General features: G+C 36.9%; 1 protein-coding gene across 1 annotated transcript in view; it reads left to right on the top strand.

Moving 5' to 3' along the window:
• The window catches only part of LOC124794633, a 188,879-nt gene that overhangs the window by 112,631 nt on the left and 55,770 nt on the right, over nt 1-20,478 (top strand). The window contains exon 13 of the mRNA XM_047258140.1: nt 15,986-16,138. Coding sequence (XP_047114096.1) covers nt 15,986-16,138 — 153 coding nt within the window. The remainder of the gene's footprint in view (nt 1-15,985; nt 16,139-20,478) is intronic.

Genomic DNA, 20,478 nt, shown 5'->3' with positions numbered 1-20,478 from the left:
AAAAAAGGTAATTAAATGGATGAAACACACCTTCAACATCCTTGACTTGATCCGAGAACAAGACTATCCCGATACATGAAATTTAGAAAAAAAAATATATAGGAAATGGGCATACAAAAAGAAGACACTTAAAACCAAAAGATCTTCAGAACGACTATAATGTAATTTTGAGAGTTTTTGGTATGAGAAACTGGGAACTAGTACCTAATGGTCCCATGAGTGTCACGGAGAGATGCTGAAGAAACTGAACTGGCAGTCTCTTGAAGATAGACTTAAAATATCCCAAGAATGACTACTTAAAAAGTTTCAAGAACTGGTGACTTTAAATGATGACTCATATTATTTCCATAGAGACCTTGAGGAGAAGATTAGATTAATAATAGTAGGCATGGAGGTATCAAACGCTTCCCACACGTTATAGGTGAATGGAATGAGAAAAAGCTCTACTAACTTGTACATTGGGATGTATCCTCTGCCATGCAGATTGCAGTGGTTTGCAGAGTATAGATGTAGATTTAGAGAGCTGTGCTGGACACAGTGAACTCTAGAGAAACATCTTCCTTGAAAAAATAACAACTATTAATATGTGCAAGAGTAGGCTTCAGTGGCTATAATCACCTTCAACAAAATATTTCTAGACATGTACGAGATCATGATGTTGCTTATAAAACTAATGTCTTGGTCACTGTTGAAAATGGCGTTCAACAAGGTAATGTATTCGCTGGAAATATGTCATTCTGATGAAGGTCACTTGCAACAGTGACCGAAATGTGGATTTTATAAACAATGTGTCAACTTGATCATATATTTTGGAATAATTTATTGAGAACTGTTATAGTCATTGGAAGATTATCATGATTCTAGAGCCTAACTAACAAAATAAGTAAAAGAATAATTACTACCACCTCTGTTTTCTCCCTTTTGTATTCCAGTCATCTTTTTACATGTTTTGTTAATCCATTTAGCACGGAAGATTTTGCTAGTATTTACTGGTTTCTGGTTTATCGATTCCAAGGCAATAGATGAAGAAAAGCCTTTTCACATCTCAGACAATGCTGACCATAATCTTTCCAGCAGATAAAATTTGACTTAGTCCTATTTTGTGAAATGACATCAACTTTGGCTCATTGCCCTGATTTGTGTTTCATTACTGAGGGGGTGATTGATCCATGTCTCATCCCCAGTACTAGATTACTTCACAAAATTAGTAGATCATTTTCAAAGTGGTCCAAACAACCTGTGAAATTCATTTTCACATTTATTTTTGACTGTTACAATTAAATATTATAATTAAAAAATGCTGCCTCCATTTGGCTCCAAAGATTCTCATAGTTGATTCTCCATGTAAAATCTATGTTACTCTCCCTCCAATATACTTATGGCATACTTGTGGCTAATTCGGTTCTAAGCACATTTCATTCTATACCATATTGCACATTTTCTTGATGTTTACATGTGTGGCTGCAGTGTTGCAACATCCTTCATATGGCTCATTTTCAAGAGACATACGAATATATTCTAATTTAGTCGCTCAAGTATGAATTATTAGAAATGTTGATTGAATTTACGTATGTGATTAACTGACCGACAAAGAACTTTATACGGAGAGAAAACTCCCATTTACTGATTTTAAGGTTACATGCACAATACAACTGTTTTGAAATCTGTAAAAACAAAATTATTCCACAGACCAAGTTGATGATTGATGTTATTAAATAGCACTTACCAACACAAAAAAACCAGGTTCGGTGATATCAGCTGTAGAAAATTAGCTTAGAGAAATGTAAAGTTTACTTCAGTTCATTTAACATTTTGCAATTAACTTGTAATGTCTGTTGCCTTTTTAATGTAAGGCCTTTTTTTTTTACTAACCTTTTTACTTCTATTCCTACTCATTATCTCATCCTAGATGCGGTAGGATTTTGTATAGCTATGGACTGAGCGAATACTGCTCATACAAGTAAGAATCTTGCTGCTGGTAGAGTGGGGGGGGGGGGGGGGGGTCGTGTGGTATGTTGTTGCCGTCCAGTAACAGGTGAATTAACAATATATTGCAACATTAATGGGAATAATGTGTTCAAACTGTAGAACAGATTTTCAGACAGAGAAAAAAGTCTCTGGGGAATCACAAAAAAAAGAAAAAAAATCAATATTCTAATGTACACCATGAATCAAATTAAAGTCCGCACAATCTCTGATCATTAGTGACATCTGGAGAAGAGTGTGAAATATTTTATGTGGAAAACATGAAGTTAAATTGGAATTATGCTGAATTAATATGTGTTACCAAATTTCCATTTAAGGAGGCATCAAATGTGAATAAAATTCTTGTTATTGATGGTAAGTCAAGAAATACAGCAGAACTAACAGGAGGTGGATGCAGGGGAGTGTGAGATGTGAGTGTATTGGGGTGCTTTACCAAAAACAGAAATACAAGAAAGTTTTCTGTAGTATGGTGATTAAGACCCCTGTATCAAAAGAAAGGATGTGAAAAGCATGGTCTGCTACAGGATTTCCAGCGTGAGAAGCCTCTATCGGGCCAAAGCAAACTCAGTTGTGTGCTTCAACCAAGTGCCCACAACCAGAGCTTGAGTAATGGCTCTTACGTTGGTAGTCAACACTTTTCACATAACAATGCAGTCTGGTTAGTTAACATTGACTGTTTAACAGAAATATTCCACCCAAGTAAAAAATACTGACATTTTATTACAGATTTGGTATATGACATTGATTCTTATTCATAGCTGATGAAATATATGTCATCAGATTCTGTAGTGTCACAAGATGCAGAAAACTTTTCAGTCTTGGATAGTAATGCTATGATCTTTCTACAGCTTTTTTTCTATGTGACAAGAAAAGAAGAAAGAAAGAAAGTTAGTTGATCAAAGCAAAATGTTGACCCAAGCATAGGCATGATATCAATCACATTTCAGTGTCATTTGGGAAGCACTTTTACCTGTACATCGCAAATTCGTGCCACTGTAGTACATATTGCTGAACAAAATTTAATGTTGTAAATCAATTGCTTCTTATTGTATTTCGAAAGGCACAATGTCATGTGCAACTGAAAAATGGATTGCTTAATTATTTCACTTCATTTTATAGGCTACACTACTCCTGACATCTTGTTTCAAAAGTCAGATGACAGTGAATAATGTTTTGCTGATAAACGATGTGAAATATCTAAAGTTAACCATAGATATAAAGACAGGTAGGGGAGGGAGGAAATGCGTGTCATTCAGATAGATGGACTTCAATCATGAACGTGGATAATCAGTAGGTTCTTCCTTTGAAGCATCATATTTAAGTTATTTAAATCTTGTGTAATATCAGTGAGAGATCAGGCTGTTCATACACAACTGAAGAAGGTATGAACATGATGCCACAGGTCACCTGTGTACTGCACATGCCCAGTGGATGAGGAGCAGAGCCTTGTGGGCTCTACAACTACATCTACATCTACATACAAACTGCACAAGCCACCATATAGTGTGTGATGTAGGGTACCTTGCATCATTACTAGTCATTTGTGTTCCTTTTCTACTCACAAATAGAATGAGGGAAAAACGATTGTCTGTAGGCCTCGGCGTGTGCTCCAATTTCTCTTATGCAAAACATGCGTTGGTGGCACTAGAATTGTTCTCAAATCATCTGGTTTCTGTAAATTTTCTCAGAAGTGTTCTGTGAAAATAATGCCGGCTTCCCTCCAAGGATCCCCAATTGAGCAAATCCATAGTACTCGTGTGTTGATCAAAACTGCCAGTAACAAATCTAGCTGCCCGCCTATGAATTACTACAGTGTCTTACTTTAATCCGATCTGGTATAGGAACCAAACACTCAAGCAGTACTCAAGAACGGGGTTACACTTGTGTTCTTATATGCAGTCTCCTTTTCGGGTGAATCACACTTTCCTAAAATTCTTCGAAAAAACTGAAGTTGACAATTTGCCTTCCCCACTACCTTTGTCAAGTACTCATTCCATATCATATTGCATTGCAATGTTACATCTAGATATTTCGTTGATGTAACTGTGTCAAGCAGTACACTACTAATGCTTTATTCAAACATTACAGGATTGTTTTTCCTACTCATCTGCATTCACTTACAATCTTCTGCATTGATAACAAGCAATCATTCATCACACCAAGTAGAAATTTTGTTTAAGTAATCTTGTAACTTCCTACAGTCATTTAGCTACAAGTCTTTTCTGTACACTGCAGCATTATCAGTAAACAGCCACAGATTGCTGCTGTCCCTGCCTGACAGATTATTTATGTATAAAGTAACCAAGAGCAGTCTTATTACATTTCCCTGGGGCACTCCTGACTGTACCCTTGTCTCTGATGAACAATTGGCATCGAGGAGAATGCACTGGGTTCCATTACTTGAGAAGTCTTTGAACCACTCACATATCTGGGAACCTATTCGATATGCTCGTACCTTTGTTAATATTCTGCAGTGGGGCATCATGTCAAAGTAATGTAGGAAATCTAGAAATATGGAATTTCCCTGTTCCCCTCCATCCATGGTTTTCAGGGTATGAGGAAAGGGCAAGCTGAGTTTTGCATAAATGATGATTTCTAAAACTGTGCTGATTCTTGGACAGAAGCTTTTTCATCTCAAGGAAATTTATTGTATTTTAAAAGAGCATATGTGTTTAAGAATTCTGCAGCAAAACAGTGTTAAGGATACTGGTCTGTAATTTTGTGGGTTTGTTGTTCTACCTTTCTTGTTTACAGGAGTCACCTGCACTTTCTTCCAGTTGCTTGGGACTTTGTGCTGTGCGAGATTTATGATAAATGCGATCTAAGTAAGGAGCCAATGCTGTAGTGTATGCTTTGTAAAACCGAATAGGGATTTCATCCTGACTAGGTGACTTATTTGTTTTAAGCTCTCAGCTGTAAATCAGTGCCAGGGATGCATATTACTATGTCCTTCATACAGGAGCCTGTACAACAGTATGCTTAGTGTGATCCTCCTACACAAATGAGTTGGAGCAGCCTGGTCGGATAGGTGTGGACAAATAAAAATAGTGAAGAAAGTGAAAATGATGTATCATTACATGATTAAAAAACAATCACTAGAAGCAGTTACTTTACAAACTGTCTAGGAGTATGTGTACAGAATCATTTGAATTAGAATAACCACATAAAATTAATTGTCGATAAGGCATATGCCAGACTGAGGTTGATTGGAAGAATCCTTAGGAAATGAAGTCCATCAACAAAGGAAATAGCTTACAGAACTCTCATTTGACCAATACTTGAGTATTTCTTATCCATCTTGGATACATATTGGATTGGACTGATAGAGGAAATAGAGAAGATCAAAGAAGAGCAGTATGTTTCATTATAGCTTCATTTGCTAAGCAAGAAAGGATCTTGGAGGTGCCCAGCCAACTCCAGTGGAAGACAATGGAAGAAGGGTGTTCTGCATCATGGTATGGTTTGCTGTTAAAGTTCAGAGTGTGTACATTTGTAGAAGAATCAACCAATATATTGCTTCCTCCTACATATATCTCATGAAAAGACCACTAAAATAAAATTAGAGAGATTCAAGCCCACAAAGAGGCTTACTGGCAATCCTTCTCCCTGAGAACCAAATGTACTTGGAATAGGAAAAGGGTGAAGTGACAGTGGTACATAAATTACCCTCTGCCACACACTTTTGAGGTGACTTGGGGAGTATAGGTGTAGATGTATATGTAATCGTACTCCATCCTTAATATCCTTTGATCTATACAATCAATTGATTAACTGTATCAAAAAACAAGGCTGCTGATCAGGAGCAAACTAGTGTAGTACATAGTTTTTGTCACATACAATAAATATAAAGTGTTTTGACACTGTAAGCCACAAAATTTACTTGCAAAACTGTATAGATCTCTGTAGATTTCTACTTTGTTCAAATAATTCAATTTGTACGATGGATTGCTGAAGAGTAGTGCCTCTGAATTTCTTATGTGAAAACTCTTAAAGCCTTTTTAAATAAAATAAACTTTATTAACATTCTACATCTTTATTCTTCATGAGTACATATTTATTTCTCAGCATTGTCACATGGAAAACAGTGCAGTCATTGTTGTAATGCATAATTGGAGCAATTTATCTGACATCCAGAAGGGCATGATCATTCTCATTCGGGCCAAGGGTGAAAGCATTTCTGAAACAGCTCTGTTCGTAAGCCATTCATGTGCTGCCACAGTTAAAGTATACCGTGCATGACAAAATTGGACTACCCAAAACAGGTACCGAGGCAACTTTGAAGCACTACAAGCCACAGATGGCTGTGACGATGTGTAAGGGTGAATAAATGTGCAACTGTTGAGCAATTGACCACCCAGATGAGCCAAGGGGCTACAAACAGTGTCTTCTTAACAACTATTCATTCAACATTGCTGCATATTGTCCTCCACAAGGGGTGTCTGTTTTATGCACCCAGGTCAACTGCTGCTTATGCGTGACAAAAGCTGGAATTTGCACACCAATATTGTAACTGGACATTCACTGAGTGGCAGGTGGCCTTTTCAAATGAATCCATTTTATTCTCAATTGGGCAGATGGTCGTTGGTGTGTACATCATGAAATGTCCGAAAGCAAACAAGCAGGGAGGGTTATGGTCTGAAGAATGTTTTTATGGCATTCCCTGTGTGGTCTTGTCATTCTTGAAGGCACACTAGACCAATACAAGTATGCATCCGTCCTGGGAACCATGGCCACACCTGCATGCAGTTTGTTTTTCCTCAGCGCAATGGCATCTACCAGCAGGACAATGCATTGTGTCACATAGCTCGCAGTGTATATGCTTAGTTCAAAGAGCATCAGAATGAATTTACTATATTCCCCTGACCACTGAGATTTAAACTCGATTAAGATTCTGTGGGACCACATTGATTGGGCTTTCATGCCATGGATTCTCAACTGAGAAACCTAGCACAGCTGGCAATGGCACTGGTGTCAACATGGCTCCTCATCCCTGTCGGTACCTTCCAGAGCCTCAATGAGTCTCATGCAGAAGGGGGGGGGGGGGGGGGAACCACCCTGATTGATTTAATAAAATGTTATTCACAAACTAAAAATACTGGCAGAGCATATAGTTGAATGATCAGAAACTATAAGTTGGCCTAACCTGTCAAGTAAAGTAATTGCACATATATAAATATAAACAACATAGAAATATTTGCAAGATGGATTGGAAATGTAGGAACGTACTCATAAAACCATTGAACAGGGGAGAAATGTCATGTAGTACGTGCATAAATTAGCAATCAAACAATAATATAATTGAAAGTGTTCTTCATCAGAACAAACGTACAAGACATCTTCTAGTGTGTACTTTATTGGTAGTTGTTAACAACAAACGTACAAGACATCTTCTAGTGTGTACTTTATTGGTAGTTGTTAAGCTAATATCTTAGGCAGACTGTGAAAACGCATGTGAGAACAGCAAAGTTAAGGTTAAGTTGAGGTGATTAAAATTCATTTTGGTTAATGACATGATGCATTGACAACTGCTCTGCAAAGCATTCAGAGTGTATCAATGTTGAAAGGTCAGTGTTGGTGGACATTGGTGGACACTGCCAAAGTGGAGGGGATAGAATGGACTTGAAGGTGGTGAACTCTAATCATCAAAGAACACTGCTAACTGTGGTGCACCTTTGCGATGACGTAGCTGCAGAATCAAATCTCTGCTACGTTGCTTCTATGGCTGTGTATGTGGCTCAGGTACATAAAAAATAGACAGTTGATACCAGCAGTAATAAAAAAGAAAATACACAATCATGTGAATGTGTTATTCTTTTCTTGCAGTTTTTGCTGTTAAAATGCTTGTTTCAATAAGTTCTGACACACACACACACACACACACACACACACACACACACACACACACACACACAATTTGTATAAAACTGCACTGTTGTGATGTCTCCATCAGATCAGTCACTGTCTGTAAGATGAAAAACAATGCACACACACAAATAATCTTCTTCTACGCATAAAAAATCCTATACAGTAGAAAATAGTTACAGTTCCATAGTATTGTCCATTTAAGTGAAAAACTCTACACCCACATTTCAACATCTGTAGTACAGTGTAATATTCTCTGTGTGCTGGAATCCATAAATTTGCCTGAATTGCTGTTGTGTGCAAATAGATGCACAGTCATTTTGATTGCAAAGGGGCCAACGTGATGATTAAATTCCTTAAATTCATGTTTCACCTTGGAAGATTTTGTATGAAATTTGACAAGAATCCACTCACTCACTTTGTGTATTAGAGGTGTCACTACTTCATGATGGCTCTACTTGTGAACATTAGCTTTCTCATTTGTGGAGCTTAAAACTTGTTGCAACATTTCATCATGTGGGATATCAGTTTTTTTATGGATAAGTTACATACTGTTCAAAAATACTGGGTTACTTTTGATTGCATAAAACTGTGCGTGGTGTCATACTTATAATGCTCATTTCTGTTTTGAAGTTGTGAAGGTTTGCTTATCACTTCCTATGATATTTGTCATAGTATGCATGAAATAATCTTCCATGTTCTCACATAATTCACGCTATTGGATTCAAAGCTGGACAATAAGTGGAAATTAAAATTTTCTTTATGGCTTGATTCTCCATGAAACTTCCATAATTTTGATCTAAGGTGTGAGCCATTATCGCTGAGGATGCATTCTGGTTTCGTCATATTCAGAAAATAACCTTTCAATTTCTTGAGCATTCTGCATTTGTGTTGAGACAAACATGCTGTGCATTATGCAAAGGATAAAGACAAACAAATTGTGCATACTGTGCATAAAATTGCCTTTAGCTCTTGGCACTGATTCATAGAGATCAGCTGAAAGCACTGGGGCCAGGTTTGTCAAGTATTTTACTATTGATATATCCTCTATGCTACTCAGTTGAAACCTTTATTTTCTAACACAAAGTCACACAGTTTTGATATCACAAAAACTGTTTTTGCCATGTTATTAAATGAATTATATTCATGCAATTTCATAATGCATTTACTTGGGCCAAAATGTGTGTATCTCTTATTTATCATCATCTGTTGCATGTTGTGGTATAAATAATCTCCACTAATCAGAATTAAGACTGGATCATTGGTACAAAATAGTCTGCTGTTTTTGATAATATTGCTTGTTCTTCACTACAGTAGAGTTGGAGTGATCTGGGTCATCATACAAAGTTTTCACTTGCTTTAACACTTCATCTGCACCTTGTTCTGCCAACATATTGCATAGTAATTTCTTGGTAACTACTCTCCTCCAACACCCTTGATGAAATTAATGTGTATATCTCACTGTAACAGATGTGCACTGTCTGTCTCTCCTACATAATCAGTAAGATGTGACAATGTGTCAAAAATACTGACTTGGAGTGGCAAAAAGCTTTCATAATCAAATTCTTGTAAACTTAATCCCCAGCATGTCATGGTTGTGCATTCAGCGACAGCTCGTTAAGAAAGTTAAGGTCTTGTGGTCTGTGAAGATAATGGTTTTTCTTCCAAGTAGGTAAAAGTGAAATTTCTGAAATCCCCAGACAATCATTAGAGGTTCACGATTGGTAACTATGTACTTCCTCATAGATTTAAGGAGCGATTTGCAGATGCATTTGTATGATGGTCTGTTTTGCCATGTATTTCATACACCTCAATACCTATGGTGTATTGCTACTGTCAGTCCGTGAAAAATTCCTTTGCTAAATCCGGATGGTGTCACGGTTTAGCTTGACATAATTTTGACTTGATAAAATCGAAATTGGATCATCATTCCTCTGACCATATCCAGATTATGTCTTTCTTCAGTAACTTCATTAGTGAGACAGTAATCTCAAGGAATCAACGATAATTTCCACAGAATCCCAAAATGCTTTTATGTTGTTTCCCGCATTTCAGCATTCCAAACATTCTTACAGCTTTCAGTTTCTCTGGATCCGGCCCAGTTCCATCTGACGTTATAATGTGTCCCAAGAATTTTAATTGTTTCTGCCCAATTTAGTTTTATCCACACTGATGATAATATTTGATATTTTACATGTTTCTAATACTTCTTTCACGGGATCAAGGTGCTCTTCCCAAGTTTTGCTTCCAATTAAAATATCATCATTGCAGATGACTACCTTTCGCAGCAACTTTTCATCTAAAACTTTATCCAACGAATGCATAAAAGTGAAAATGACACATTCAGGCTGCATGACATTATTGTGGACTGATAATATGTGCCATTATTTTGAATGGCATTGTATCCTCCTCTAGCTTCATCAATTCCAGCTGCCAAAAACTGCTTTTTAACTTGAAATTTGTTAAATATTTGATGCCTTTAAATCTCCGTAATAGTTCTTCTAGATTCTGTGTCTGATGTTGTTATACAAGTATAATTTTGTGAACAGCATGTGCATCCAAAACCAATCTGACTGATGCATTTTTTTATTATTATTTTTTTTTTTTTTCTAACTACATAGATGGGATTACAATAGTTGCAATCTGACTGCTCAGTGATTCCTTGTTACAGCTTTCTTTTGCTTTCTCATTTCACAGCTTCACATTGTATTGACAGAGTAAGATAAGGTCTGCCTTTAAACAGTCATGATCCGTAATATGTAATTTTGCGTTTACAGACAGAATCAGATTCGTGTCTTCATTTTCCTCAACTGCAATGACCTGCGTATCAGCATAATTAACCACACTGACTTGAGCTTCAACTTCATTTTCTCGTACATCAATATATTTTTCATTTACACTCGGAGTGTCAACATCTTCTAGAGCACCCTTTAAAATATACTATCATCTCTCCTCTGCTACCTTTAATAATTAATCTACTGCTTATGAAATCCAATCTACACTTGTATTTCATAAGCCAGGCATTGCCAATCAAGAAATTAACAAATAAAGATGGAAATATCAACATTCATGTTCAAATTCTCTACTGTCAACAGAAAACTTTAAAAATATCTGCTCAGTTATGGGTTTACTTTTATTTTTAATCACACTAATAATTCTCACACTATTTGCTGGAAAGACCAGAAATAACAATGCTGCATAATTATTGCTGTTATTTATGTGAGACTGTAGTCAGTTGACTGTCATTTTCCATCTTCTTCTTTGTCTATATAACAAAGGCTAGTGAGTATACATATTGACAGACTTTTCTCCATGACCACACTTTGCCACCCACTTGTCTTTGTGGTGGTAGACAGCCCTTGGTTTCATGCTGTTAGTAAGAGAATTTGGCCATGGTGCGTGGCAGTGGGCGAATGTGACAAGCAAAAATCCATGAAATATGGAGCAGTAAATACTCTTAGGAAAACCCCTGTATAGTCTGTGACTTAGGAACTTTACCGCACATGTGAAAATGCGTTTATTGTATCAGTTGTCCAACGTAATATGATGATTGCGTCGTTTCATCATTCAGACTTTAATCACTGTGTAATATCAAATAGATCAATTTTTAATCTCTCAGTGCATTTTCATCAATCACACTTTACCGATGATGAACAGAGATACACAGGAAAAAATCCAGATAGACTCAAAGACAAAAATACTTGTAACTAACAAAAGAATAATCGAATGGTAGACGTAACTAACAAATGAATACTCAAATGGTAGACTATAGTGATTTCGAATAAACAGTTTGCTTATCCTTCATGAGTACAATCCTTTTCATAATTTAGTGCATTTTTGTCACTCACTTTGCTTTTTCTTCTTTTGCATTATTCTTTTAGGGTATATCCTTATCATACTTCTATTAGTTACTGTGGATGATTTAGTATTACTCAGTACATAATTTCATTTCCAGACAACATGCTGAAGCATAAAAGTATGTTCACACGCTCTTATGTGAACTCCCAATGAAGAAAACTAGCATGAAGAAACGAAATGGAAGAAGAAAGAAAAGCAACACTTACAAAAATGCGCACAAGAATGTGACAAAAGTGAGGAACATGAAGCAATGCGACTCAGTGTCTTCGCTCACAAATCTCGAATCAGATAACCGACATCAAATCTGAATGCATTCATAATATCCTTGATGAGATATACATCTGTATGCATCTCATATCTAGAATGGTGCTCATGCCATCTGCCATGCCATATATTCCAACTGGACAATGCTGCATTTCTCAGCGAGTAAATTATAAATTTAACCCACAGATATGAACTGGTATAATAGCCATTAAGACGATTGTCCATAATTACTTCAATCTCTCACAATAAATCTTCTCTCATGTCATGTCCATAGTCATATGAGGTAGCATGACAAATTCTGTGGCTGCGTTGTTTTGAATTGGATCTTATTCCAAACTGAACTTAGTTTTCCAAGTAATGATGCACTTGTGTCTGTTGATCATTATTTGATTTTTCAGGTGACCTATCACACCTTTGTTCATCATAGTGTGACTGAGAATGTCCTTCATATTGTTGGTGTTGTTCATTCACGTACCGATTATCTGTCTGCCTATAATTTTCTTCTACCTATAAGCTGTAATTACAGTGTTGGTTATGATTATTGTAGTGTTAGTCATGCTGCGTACCCAAAATTTTGGTCGCATCAATTATTCTGGTTTCGTTCCTGCATTCAGCATTCATCGTTAATGACTTCCATGTGATCGAGCATCAAACACAGTACCTCTTCACAGTCATGGTGCAGCATTATAGCAAGTCTTTCGCGGAATCTCGATTCTTTACCAGATCATGCAGATGTGTGTTTTTATCCCAGTGATACTGAAAATAGCTACTCATTGTTCCTTTATTTCAATCTTTTATTGGCAGCAGCTTTAATTCAACTCCAGTTTTCTGCTGGAAGCTTTGACACTATTATTCACACCAAAATTCCTTATCAAATTCTTGGAAAGTGTTATATGTTTTGGAGGCTTCGCTTCACTGTATATGTGATCCATCTTTCAAATAATTTACACATATTTTGACCTTTTGCCCTTCAGGGCATGCCTTTGGGAAAGAATCACAAAATTACTCCACGAAAGCAGCTGGATGTGTTATATTCTATATTCTTGAAATATTTGCAAACTGGAGTAACTGTTAACACCCATAAAAACATGACTTCTTTGTTCCAAAAACCTATTAATTTTCTGTTTTAATGTTTTGCAGGGTTGGCTTATGTTTGCATCTGACTATGCATGCCTAGTCTGCAACAATTTTTCTCACATGCCATTCTTAATAACATTTACTTAATAACTAGTTGCTTAAAGCCACAGTTTTTATGAACAGCTCTTAAATGCAGTGAGGAAATCAAGCAGACCATTAATAAAATGCACATTGTACATGGGGCGGAGGGCATAATTATTGTACCATGATGATTAAGATCAAAGACACAGGAATTCTGGGAACAGGGAATCCTTTGACTCATGAAACAGTGGGGTGGTTGTGCTCAAACCTCTGGTGATTACTTTCGAATACTTCGATTGTACACTGTGTGTATAATCGAAGTGTATGATTAAATGATGATGGCGACCTCTTGGGTAAAATATTCCGGAGGTAAAATAGTCCACCATTCAGACGTCCGGGCAGGGACTACTCAGGAGGACGTCGTTATCAGGAGAAACAAAACTGGCGTTCTATGGATCCTAGCATGGAATGTCAGATCCCTTAATCAGGCAGGTAAGTTAGAAAATTTAAAAATGGAAATGGATAGGTTAAAGTTAGATATAGTGGAAGTTAGAGAAGTTTGGTGGCAGGAGGAACAAGACTTCTGGTCAGCGGATACAGGGCTATAAATATAAAATCAAATAGGGGCAATGCAGGAGTGTGTTTAATAATGAATAAAAAAAAATAGGATCGCAGGTAAGCTACTACGAACAACATACTGAACGCATTATTGTAGCCAAGATAGACATGAAGCCTGTGCTTACTACAGTAGTACAAGTTTATATGCCAACTAGCTCCACAGATGATGATCTGATTAAAGAAATGTGTGATGAGATGAAAGAAATTCAGATAGTGAGGGTAGATGAAAATTTAATAGTCATGGGGAACTGGAATTCAATATAGGAAAATGAAGAGAAGGAAAAATAGTAGGTGAATATGGAATGAGGTAAGGAATGAAAGAGGAAGCCACCTGGTGGAATTTTGCACAGAGCATAACTTAAATCATAGCTAACACTTGGTTTAAGAATCATGAAAGAAGGTTGTATATGTGGAAGAGACCTTGAGACACTGGAAGATTTCAGATAGATTATATAGTGGTAAGACAGAGATTTAGGAGCCAGGTTTTAAATTGGAAGACATTTCCAGGAGCAGATACAGATTCTGACCACAATTTATTGGTTTTGAACTGTAGACTAAAACAGAAGAAACCGCAAAAAAGTAAGAATTTAAGGAGATGGAAAATGGATAAACTGAAAGAACCAGAGGTTGTAGAGAGTTTCAGAGAGAGCATTAGGGAGCAGTTGACAAGAACAGGTGAAGGAAATACAGTGGAAGAAGAATGGGTAGCTTTGAGAGATAAAATCGTGAAGGCAGCAGAGGATCAAGTAGGTAAAGAAACGAGGGGTAGTAGAAATCCTTGGGTAACAGAAGAGATAGTGAATTTAATTGATGAAAGGATAAAATACAAAAATGCAGTGAATGAAGCAGGCGGAAAGGAATACAAATGTCTCAAAAATGAGATCAACAGGAAGTGCAAATTTTCTAAGCGGGGATGACTAGAGGACAAATTTAAGGATGTAGAGGCATATATCACTAGGGGTAAGATAGATACTGCCTACAGGAAAATTGAAGAAACCTTTGATGAAAAGAGAACCACTTGTATGAATATCAAGAGCTCAGATGGAAAACAGTTTTAAGCAAAGAAGGGAAAGCAGAAAGATGGAAGGAGTATATAGAGGGTCTATACAGGAGCAATGTACTTGAGGGCAATATTATGGAAATGGAAGAGGATGTACATGAAGATGAATTGGGAGATATGATACTGCGTGAAGAATTTGACAGAGTGCTGAAAGACCTAAGTCAAAACAGGGGCATAGAAGTAGACAACATTCCATTAGAACTGCTGATAGCCTTGGGAGACCCAGCCATGACAAAACTCTACCATAAGTCACGGCTGCAAAATACTAACATGAATTCTTTACAGATGAATGGAAAAATTGGTAGAAGCCGACCTTGGGGAAGATCAGTTCGGATTTTGTAGAAATGTTGGAACAACTGAGGCAGTACTGACCCTATGACTTTTCTTAAAAGATAGAGTAAGGAAAGACAAACCCACATTTCTAGCATTTGGAGACTTACACAGAGCTTTTGACACTGTTAACTGGAGTACTCTCTTTGAAATTCTGAAGGTGGCAGGGTCAAATACAGGGAGCGAAAGGCTATTTACAGTTTGTACAGAAACCAGATGGCAGTTGTAAAAGTCTAGGGGCATGACTGGGAAGCAGTGGTTGGAAAGCGGACCATGGCAAGGCATTTCAGACCATATGGCTACCCCATGCAGTGGTTTGCTTAAAACTTGGCCACTTCCCACACTAGACCTTGAGGTACTGTTTGACTGTGGCTTAATTTTGACACTGGCCCCTGTACTGGCATCACATTTTTGTAACCAGTTGGGTATGCTTACAAGTACTGTAAGTTGCACCTTTTCAACAGAAATGTATGTTTTCTAGCAGTGGAAACGTCAGGTAGGATTATCAACAAGATAGAGTGCTTCTCACCGTAAAGAAGACGTGTCAAGTTGCAGACACCTGTCTGAAACTGGGGGGAAGGAAGAGGGTGCACACACACACACACACACACACACACACACACACACAGAGAGAGAGAGAGAGAGAGAGAGAGAGAGAGAGAGAGAGAGAGAGAGAGAAAGGGTGGCGGGGAAGATTGCTCATAAGTTTGTTTTTGTGTGAGTCGACACAGGACTAATGTTTTTTATTGTCGCTGATGTAGTTTAAGTGGAAGTATTGTATTACATTTCTCTAGCTCTTTCTTTTTTTATTCTATGATGGTACTAACTTTCTGTTGTTATTTTTTTCAGCCGGAATGCAAAGTTTCCGATGAAATGAGATTTACAGCCTATAACCAGTATGTTCATAAAATGTTGCATCGTTGGGGACCAAATGTAAGAGAAATGATGGCAATTAAAAAATACTTGGCCACTCAAAGCATACTCTTGAACAATCCTCCTTGGGTGAGTGTTGTTGACCACGTGTAATAACTTATGAATGTACAATCAAAATTTTGGAGATTCCTTTTAACTTTTAAGTATGGAACAACTTGTTCAGTTAACCAGTTTCAAAGCTGTATCACAATTTCTTTTTGAATTGAGTGTCCCACTGAATTTAAGTAATTTATTAACACATAATATGTACAACATACAGATGAGCCCATGTTGAGCTCTTTCAAGCGGTTCTAACCATTGGATTTACAATATATAGTAGTTTATGAGAGAGCTCGTGTTTTAGTTTGTAAGAAACTAAGTTTCTGAATATTAAATAATTTGTTTTTGAAAATGTGTTTTCCATGTGCTCAACTTATAACCACATGCATAGATAATGAATCTTGGAATCCAAATGTATATGGGAACTCATTTTGCAAATTTCTTGTATGTAATCAGCAGATAAAAAATCTGATGAGGAAAAAGAGATTTAAACTATGTATTGACTTTGATATTAATATCATAAACTTATAGTTACGCCGGTCCCAAGCCCAGGGCCTCACCATACAAGAGGTGAGGAAGGAGGAGGGGGAGGAGTAACAACCTCGTTAAAAAACCAAGGTTCACCTGGCCCGGGTGATAGCACCTTGTAAGGGGTCCTTGCTAGGACTACAGTGAAGACCTCAATGGTAGTGAAGGCGGAGGGAATAGTTCTCGGTACGGCGGAACTAGCGGAAGAGGCAACCAAAGAAAAAAATCCACTTGGCGTCTGTCTTGAAACAAGCGGCTGAGTGGTCAGCGTCTGTCCACCAGTGGTGCGGCTGAAAACCATTCCTCGGAGCTAATAACCTCGAGTAGAATCCTTAGGGGACTTGTTCCCCTAACCCAACAAACAATCAACAATGGATACGCACCTTGTAAGAGATTTTACCCCAGGGAGTAACCAATCTCCAATTTCTAAGGAAATTAAAAGTAGGCATTCGGATTCTGGGGGCCTACAGCAATGTGCGAAGGATGAGTCGGAGCATCCTGAAACCTGCCTTAAGCAAGCAACAAATAAAATTAAACACAAAAATATAAACTACTTGGCAACGTTCAACGTAAACTCACTTCTAAAAACAGGAAAACTTAAAACGTTAATAAATTTTATAAAACAGAAAAATATAATGATAACTGCACTCCAAGAAACAAGGTATACTGATGAACATTCATTTGATTCAGAGGGATTCAGAATCTTCAAAGGGAAGCCAGGAAAAAGAGTTATGAAGAATGTACCCCAATTTGGAACAGGATTCATTGTAAACCAAAATATATTAAACTCGATAGTAGAATTTAAATCTGTCAATGAAAGGCTTTCAACATTAACCTTCAAATCAGTAAACAAACTGTATACCATTGTAAACTCACATGCACCAACAAATGAGAAAAACAGAACACAAAAAGAACAAACAGAAATTTTTTGGCAGGAACTGTCAAACGCCTTAGACCAGATTTCATCCAAAAACACAATAATAATGTTGGGAGACTTTAATGCTCAAATCGGCAAAGAACGTCATCACCAATCCATAGTAGGCAAATTCCCTGCACATAAAAGAACCAATGCAAATGGAGAAAGACTTATTAGTTTATGCAGAGAACATGACATAGTTCTAAAGTCTACATATTTCAAAAAACTTCCTAGAAAACAAACTACATGGGTATCCCCGAATCCAGTCTGTGGGGAGAAACAACTTGACCATGTTGCTATAAGCAGACTGTCTGCATCAGAGATACTCAATGTAAAAGTTGCTAAGAGTGCAAGTTTAGATTCAGATCACTATCTATCTGTCGTTAAATTCAAAATTAGACCAATATATAAAAGAAAGAGCGAATATCAACCTAAAAAGTTTGACACTCAGAAATTAACCAAGGAACACAATTTCAGGACACTTTTGGAAAAGAAAACACCTAAAACATGGGAACAACTTCAAAAAGATATAGTACAGACAGCAGAAGAAACCATTCTCCTTACCAAAAAATGGAAACATGCCTGGTGGAATGATGAGTGTGACAAACTAATCCTAACAAGACGACGAGCGTGGAACATTTGGAATGCCAACAAAAATGATAAAAATAGGAACTCCCTAAAAGAAGCCCGGAAGCAAGCTTCAAAAGGCCTTAAAAAGATCCAAGTTCAATACATAAAAGACCAACTAGCATCAATAGACTCCAACTTCAAACAGAACAATGCTAGGGACTTTTACAAAACCTTCAAAAGTAATTTAAAGAAATACTCTCCTCCTAGTCTATTTTTCACGGACCCAAAAACGCAGAAAACTGCATACAATAGCATAGAGAACTGTAGAATACTTGCTGAATATTTTGAAGAACTACATAATTATTATCCACCGAAAGAAAAATTTAATTTCAATATTGTAAACACAACACCACCAGACTCCAAGCCGCCAACCACAGAAGAAATAAAAGAAATCATAAAACAGCTTAAAAATAATAAAGCCCCTGGAGAGGATAATATAGTTGCTGAACTATGGAAGTACTCTAGTGACAACATGATACAGTGTCTATCAGAAATACTAAAAGAAATCTGGACAACACACAGATTACCACCAGACTGGACATCTGCATTAATACATCCACTACATAAAAAAGGGAAGAAAACAGATCCTAGCAATTATAGGGGAATCTCCCCTATAGGACCTATAAGATCTTGTCTAAGACGCTTTTAAAAAGAGCAGAAGAGATACTTAACAAACAGCTAGGAGAGTATCAGGCTGGATTTAGGAAGGGAAGGTCATGTGCAGAACAAATACTAAATTTAAAGAACATAATAGAAATGAGGAAAATCAGGAACTTAAAATATGTAATTACTTTTGTGGATTTTAAAAAAGCCTATGATTCAATTGACAAAAATACACTGCTTGATATCTGAAAAGAATTGGGACTCGATGCTAAAACAACTGCAATAATTAAAGGTACTTTGACAAATACAAAATCGAAAGTAAAATTTAGGGGAGAGCTCTCAAAATCGTTTGAAATAAAGTCAGGTGTTCGACAGGGAGATGGTCTGTCACCTCTGCTTTTCAATTGTGTCTTGAAGAAGGTAGTTCGAGAATGGAGGAAGGCCATCAATACTAAAGGGATTCAACTAGGGAGAAATCCAAACAAGATCACTGTCGACTGTTTAGCCTTCGCAGATGACATGGCATTGAATACAAATTCACTAGACAATGCCCAAGAACAAGTAAGAGAACTACAAAAACAAGCAGCCAAAGTAGGACTACAAATATCCTATGAAAAAACAAAGTTTATGACAAACATCTGTGATGCTCCTCAAAATATTGCAGTTGACAACAACACAATACACAATACACAAAACAGATTCCTTTAAATACCTAGGAGAGCGGATTACATACAATGCCAAAGAAAAGATAGCTATAGAAACTAGAGTGCACAAAATGGAAAGAGTGTTTCGTATGACCAAAAACGTTTATAATAAAAAATCCTTGTCCTGGAACATGAAATTAAGACACTACCAAACAGTGGCCAGACCTGAAGCTCTCTATGCGGCAGAAACACTTAAACTAACAAGAAATGGAGATCTTGAGAAACTAGAGAAGGTCGAAAGAAGAATTTTAAGGAAAATACTGGGAGCTAAAAGAAACGATAATGCTGAATACAGGTTAAGACCAAACAGAGAGCTATATCTGAAAACGGAGAAACTAACTGATGTAATGAGGAAGAGGAGACTACAGTTTTTTGGACATATATTCAGAATGGATAACAACAGACTAACCAAGCAGATATTCACATTACTCAATAGCTACAAATCCAAGCCAGCATGGTTCATAGAGACTGAAAAGGACATTGAAAATGCTGGAGTTACAATAGACACAATAGAAAACAGAACACATTTCAGAAAGGCAGTTCAAAAGGCAGAATTTCAGGAGAGAAAAAAAATAACTAGACGAAAGTGGACTCAAGAAGAAAGGGAACAACACTCTAAAAGGATGAAGGAAATTTGGAAACTGAAGAAATCTAATACAATGAACAGTAGCCAAAGTTGATTCATCATACCCTCCAAATGGGTTATTCGAAAGAAAAAAAAAACTTATAGTTAACCAAAAGCTTAACTGCATATTTGTCTCAGTTGGCTACTTTACAATACATCTGATCTGACAATTGGAAATTCTCTGTGTAAACCATACATGTTTTGTTTTAATTTTCAGTGTTCTCTGCCATGATGATGTAGTTTCTTTGTTGCATTCCATGTCTTTCATTACAACCATATGCATTAATCTACTGTAACATTCATAATAACATTGTGTCTTCATCACATTTTCAGCACAATTGCAACCGTGTTCTGATGAAAATAG

The sequence above is a fragment of the Schistocerca piceifrons genome, chromosome 4, assembly GCF_021461385.2.
Source record: "Schistocerca piceifrons isolate TAMUIC-IGC-003096 chromosome 4, iqSchPice1.1, whole genome shotgun sequence".
NCBI lineage: Eukaryota > Metazoa > Arthropoda > Insecta > Orthoptera > Acrididae > Schistocerca > Schistocerca piceifrons.
The sequence above is the reverse complement of the archived record's forward strand: the minus strand, read 5'-3'. Positions and strand labels throughout refer to the sequence as shown.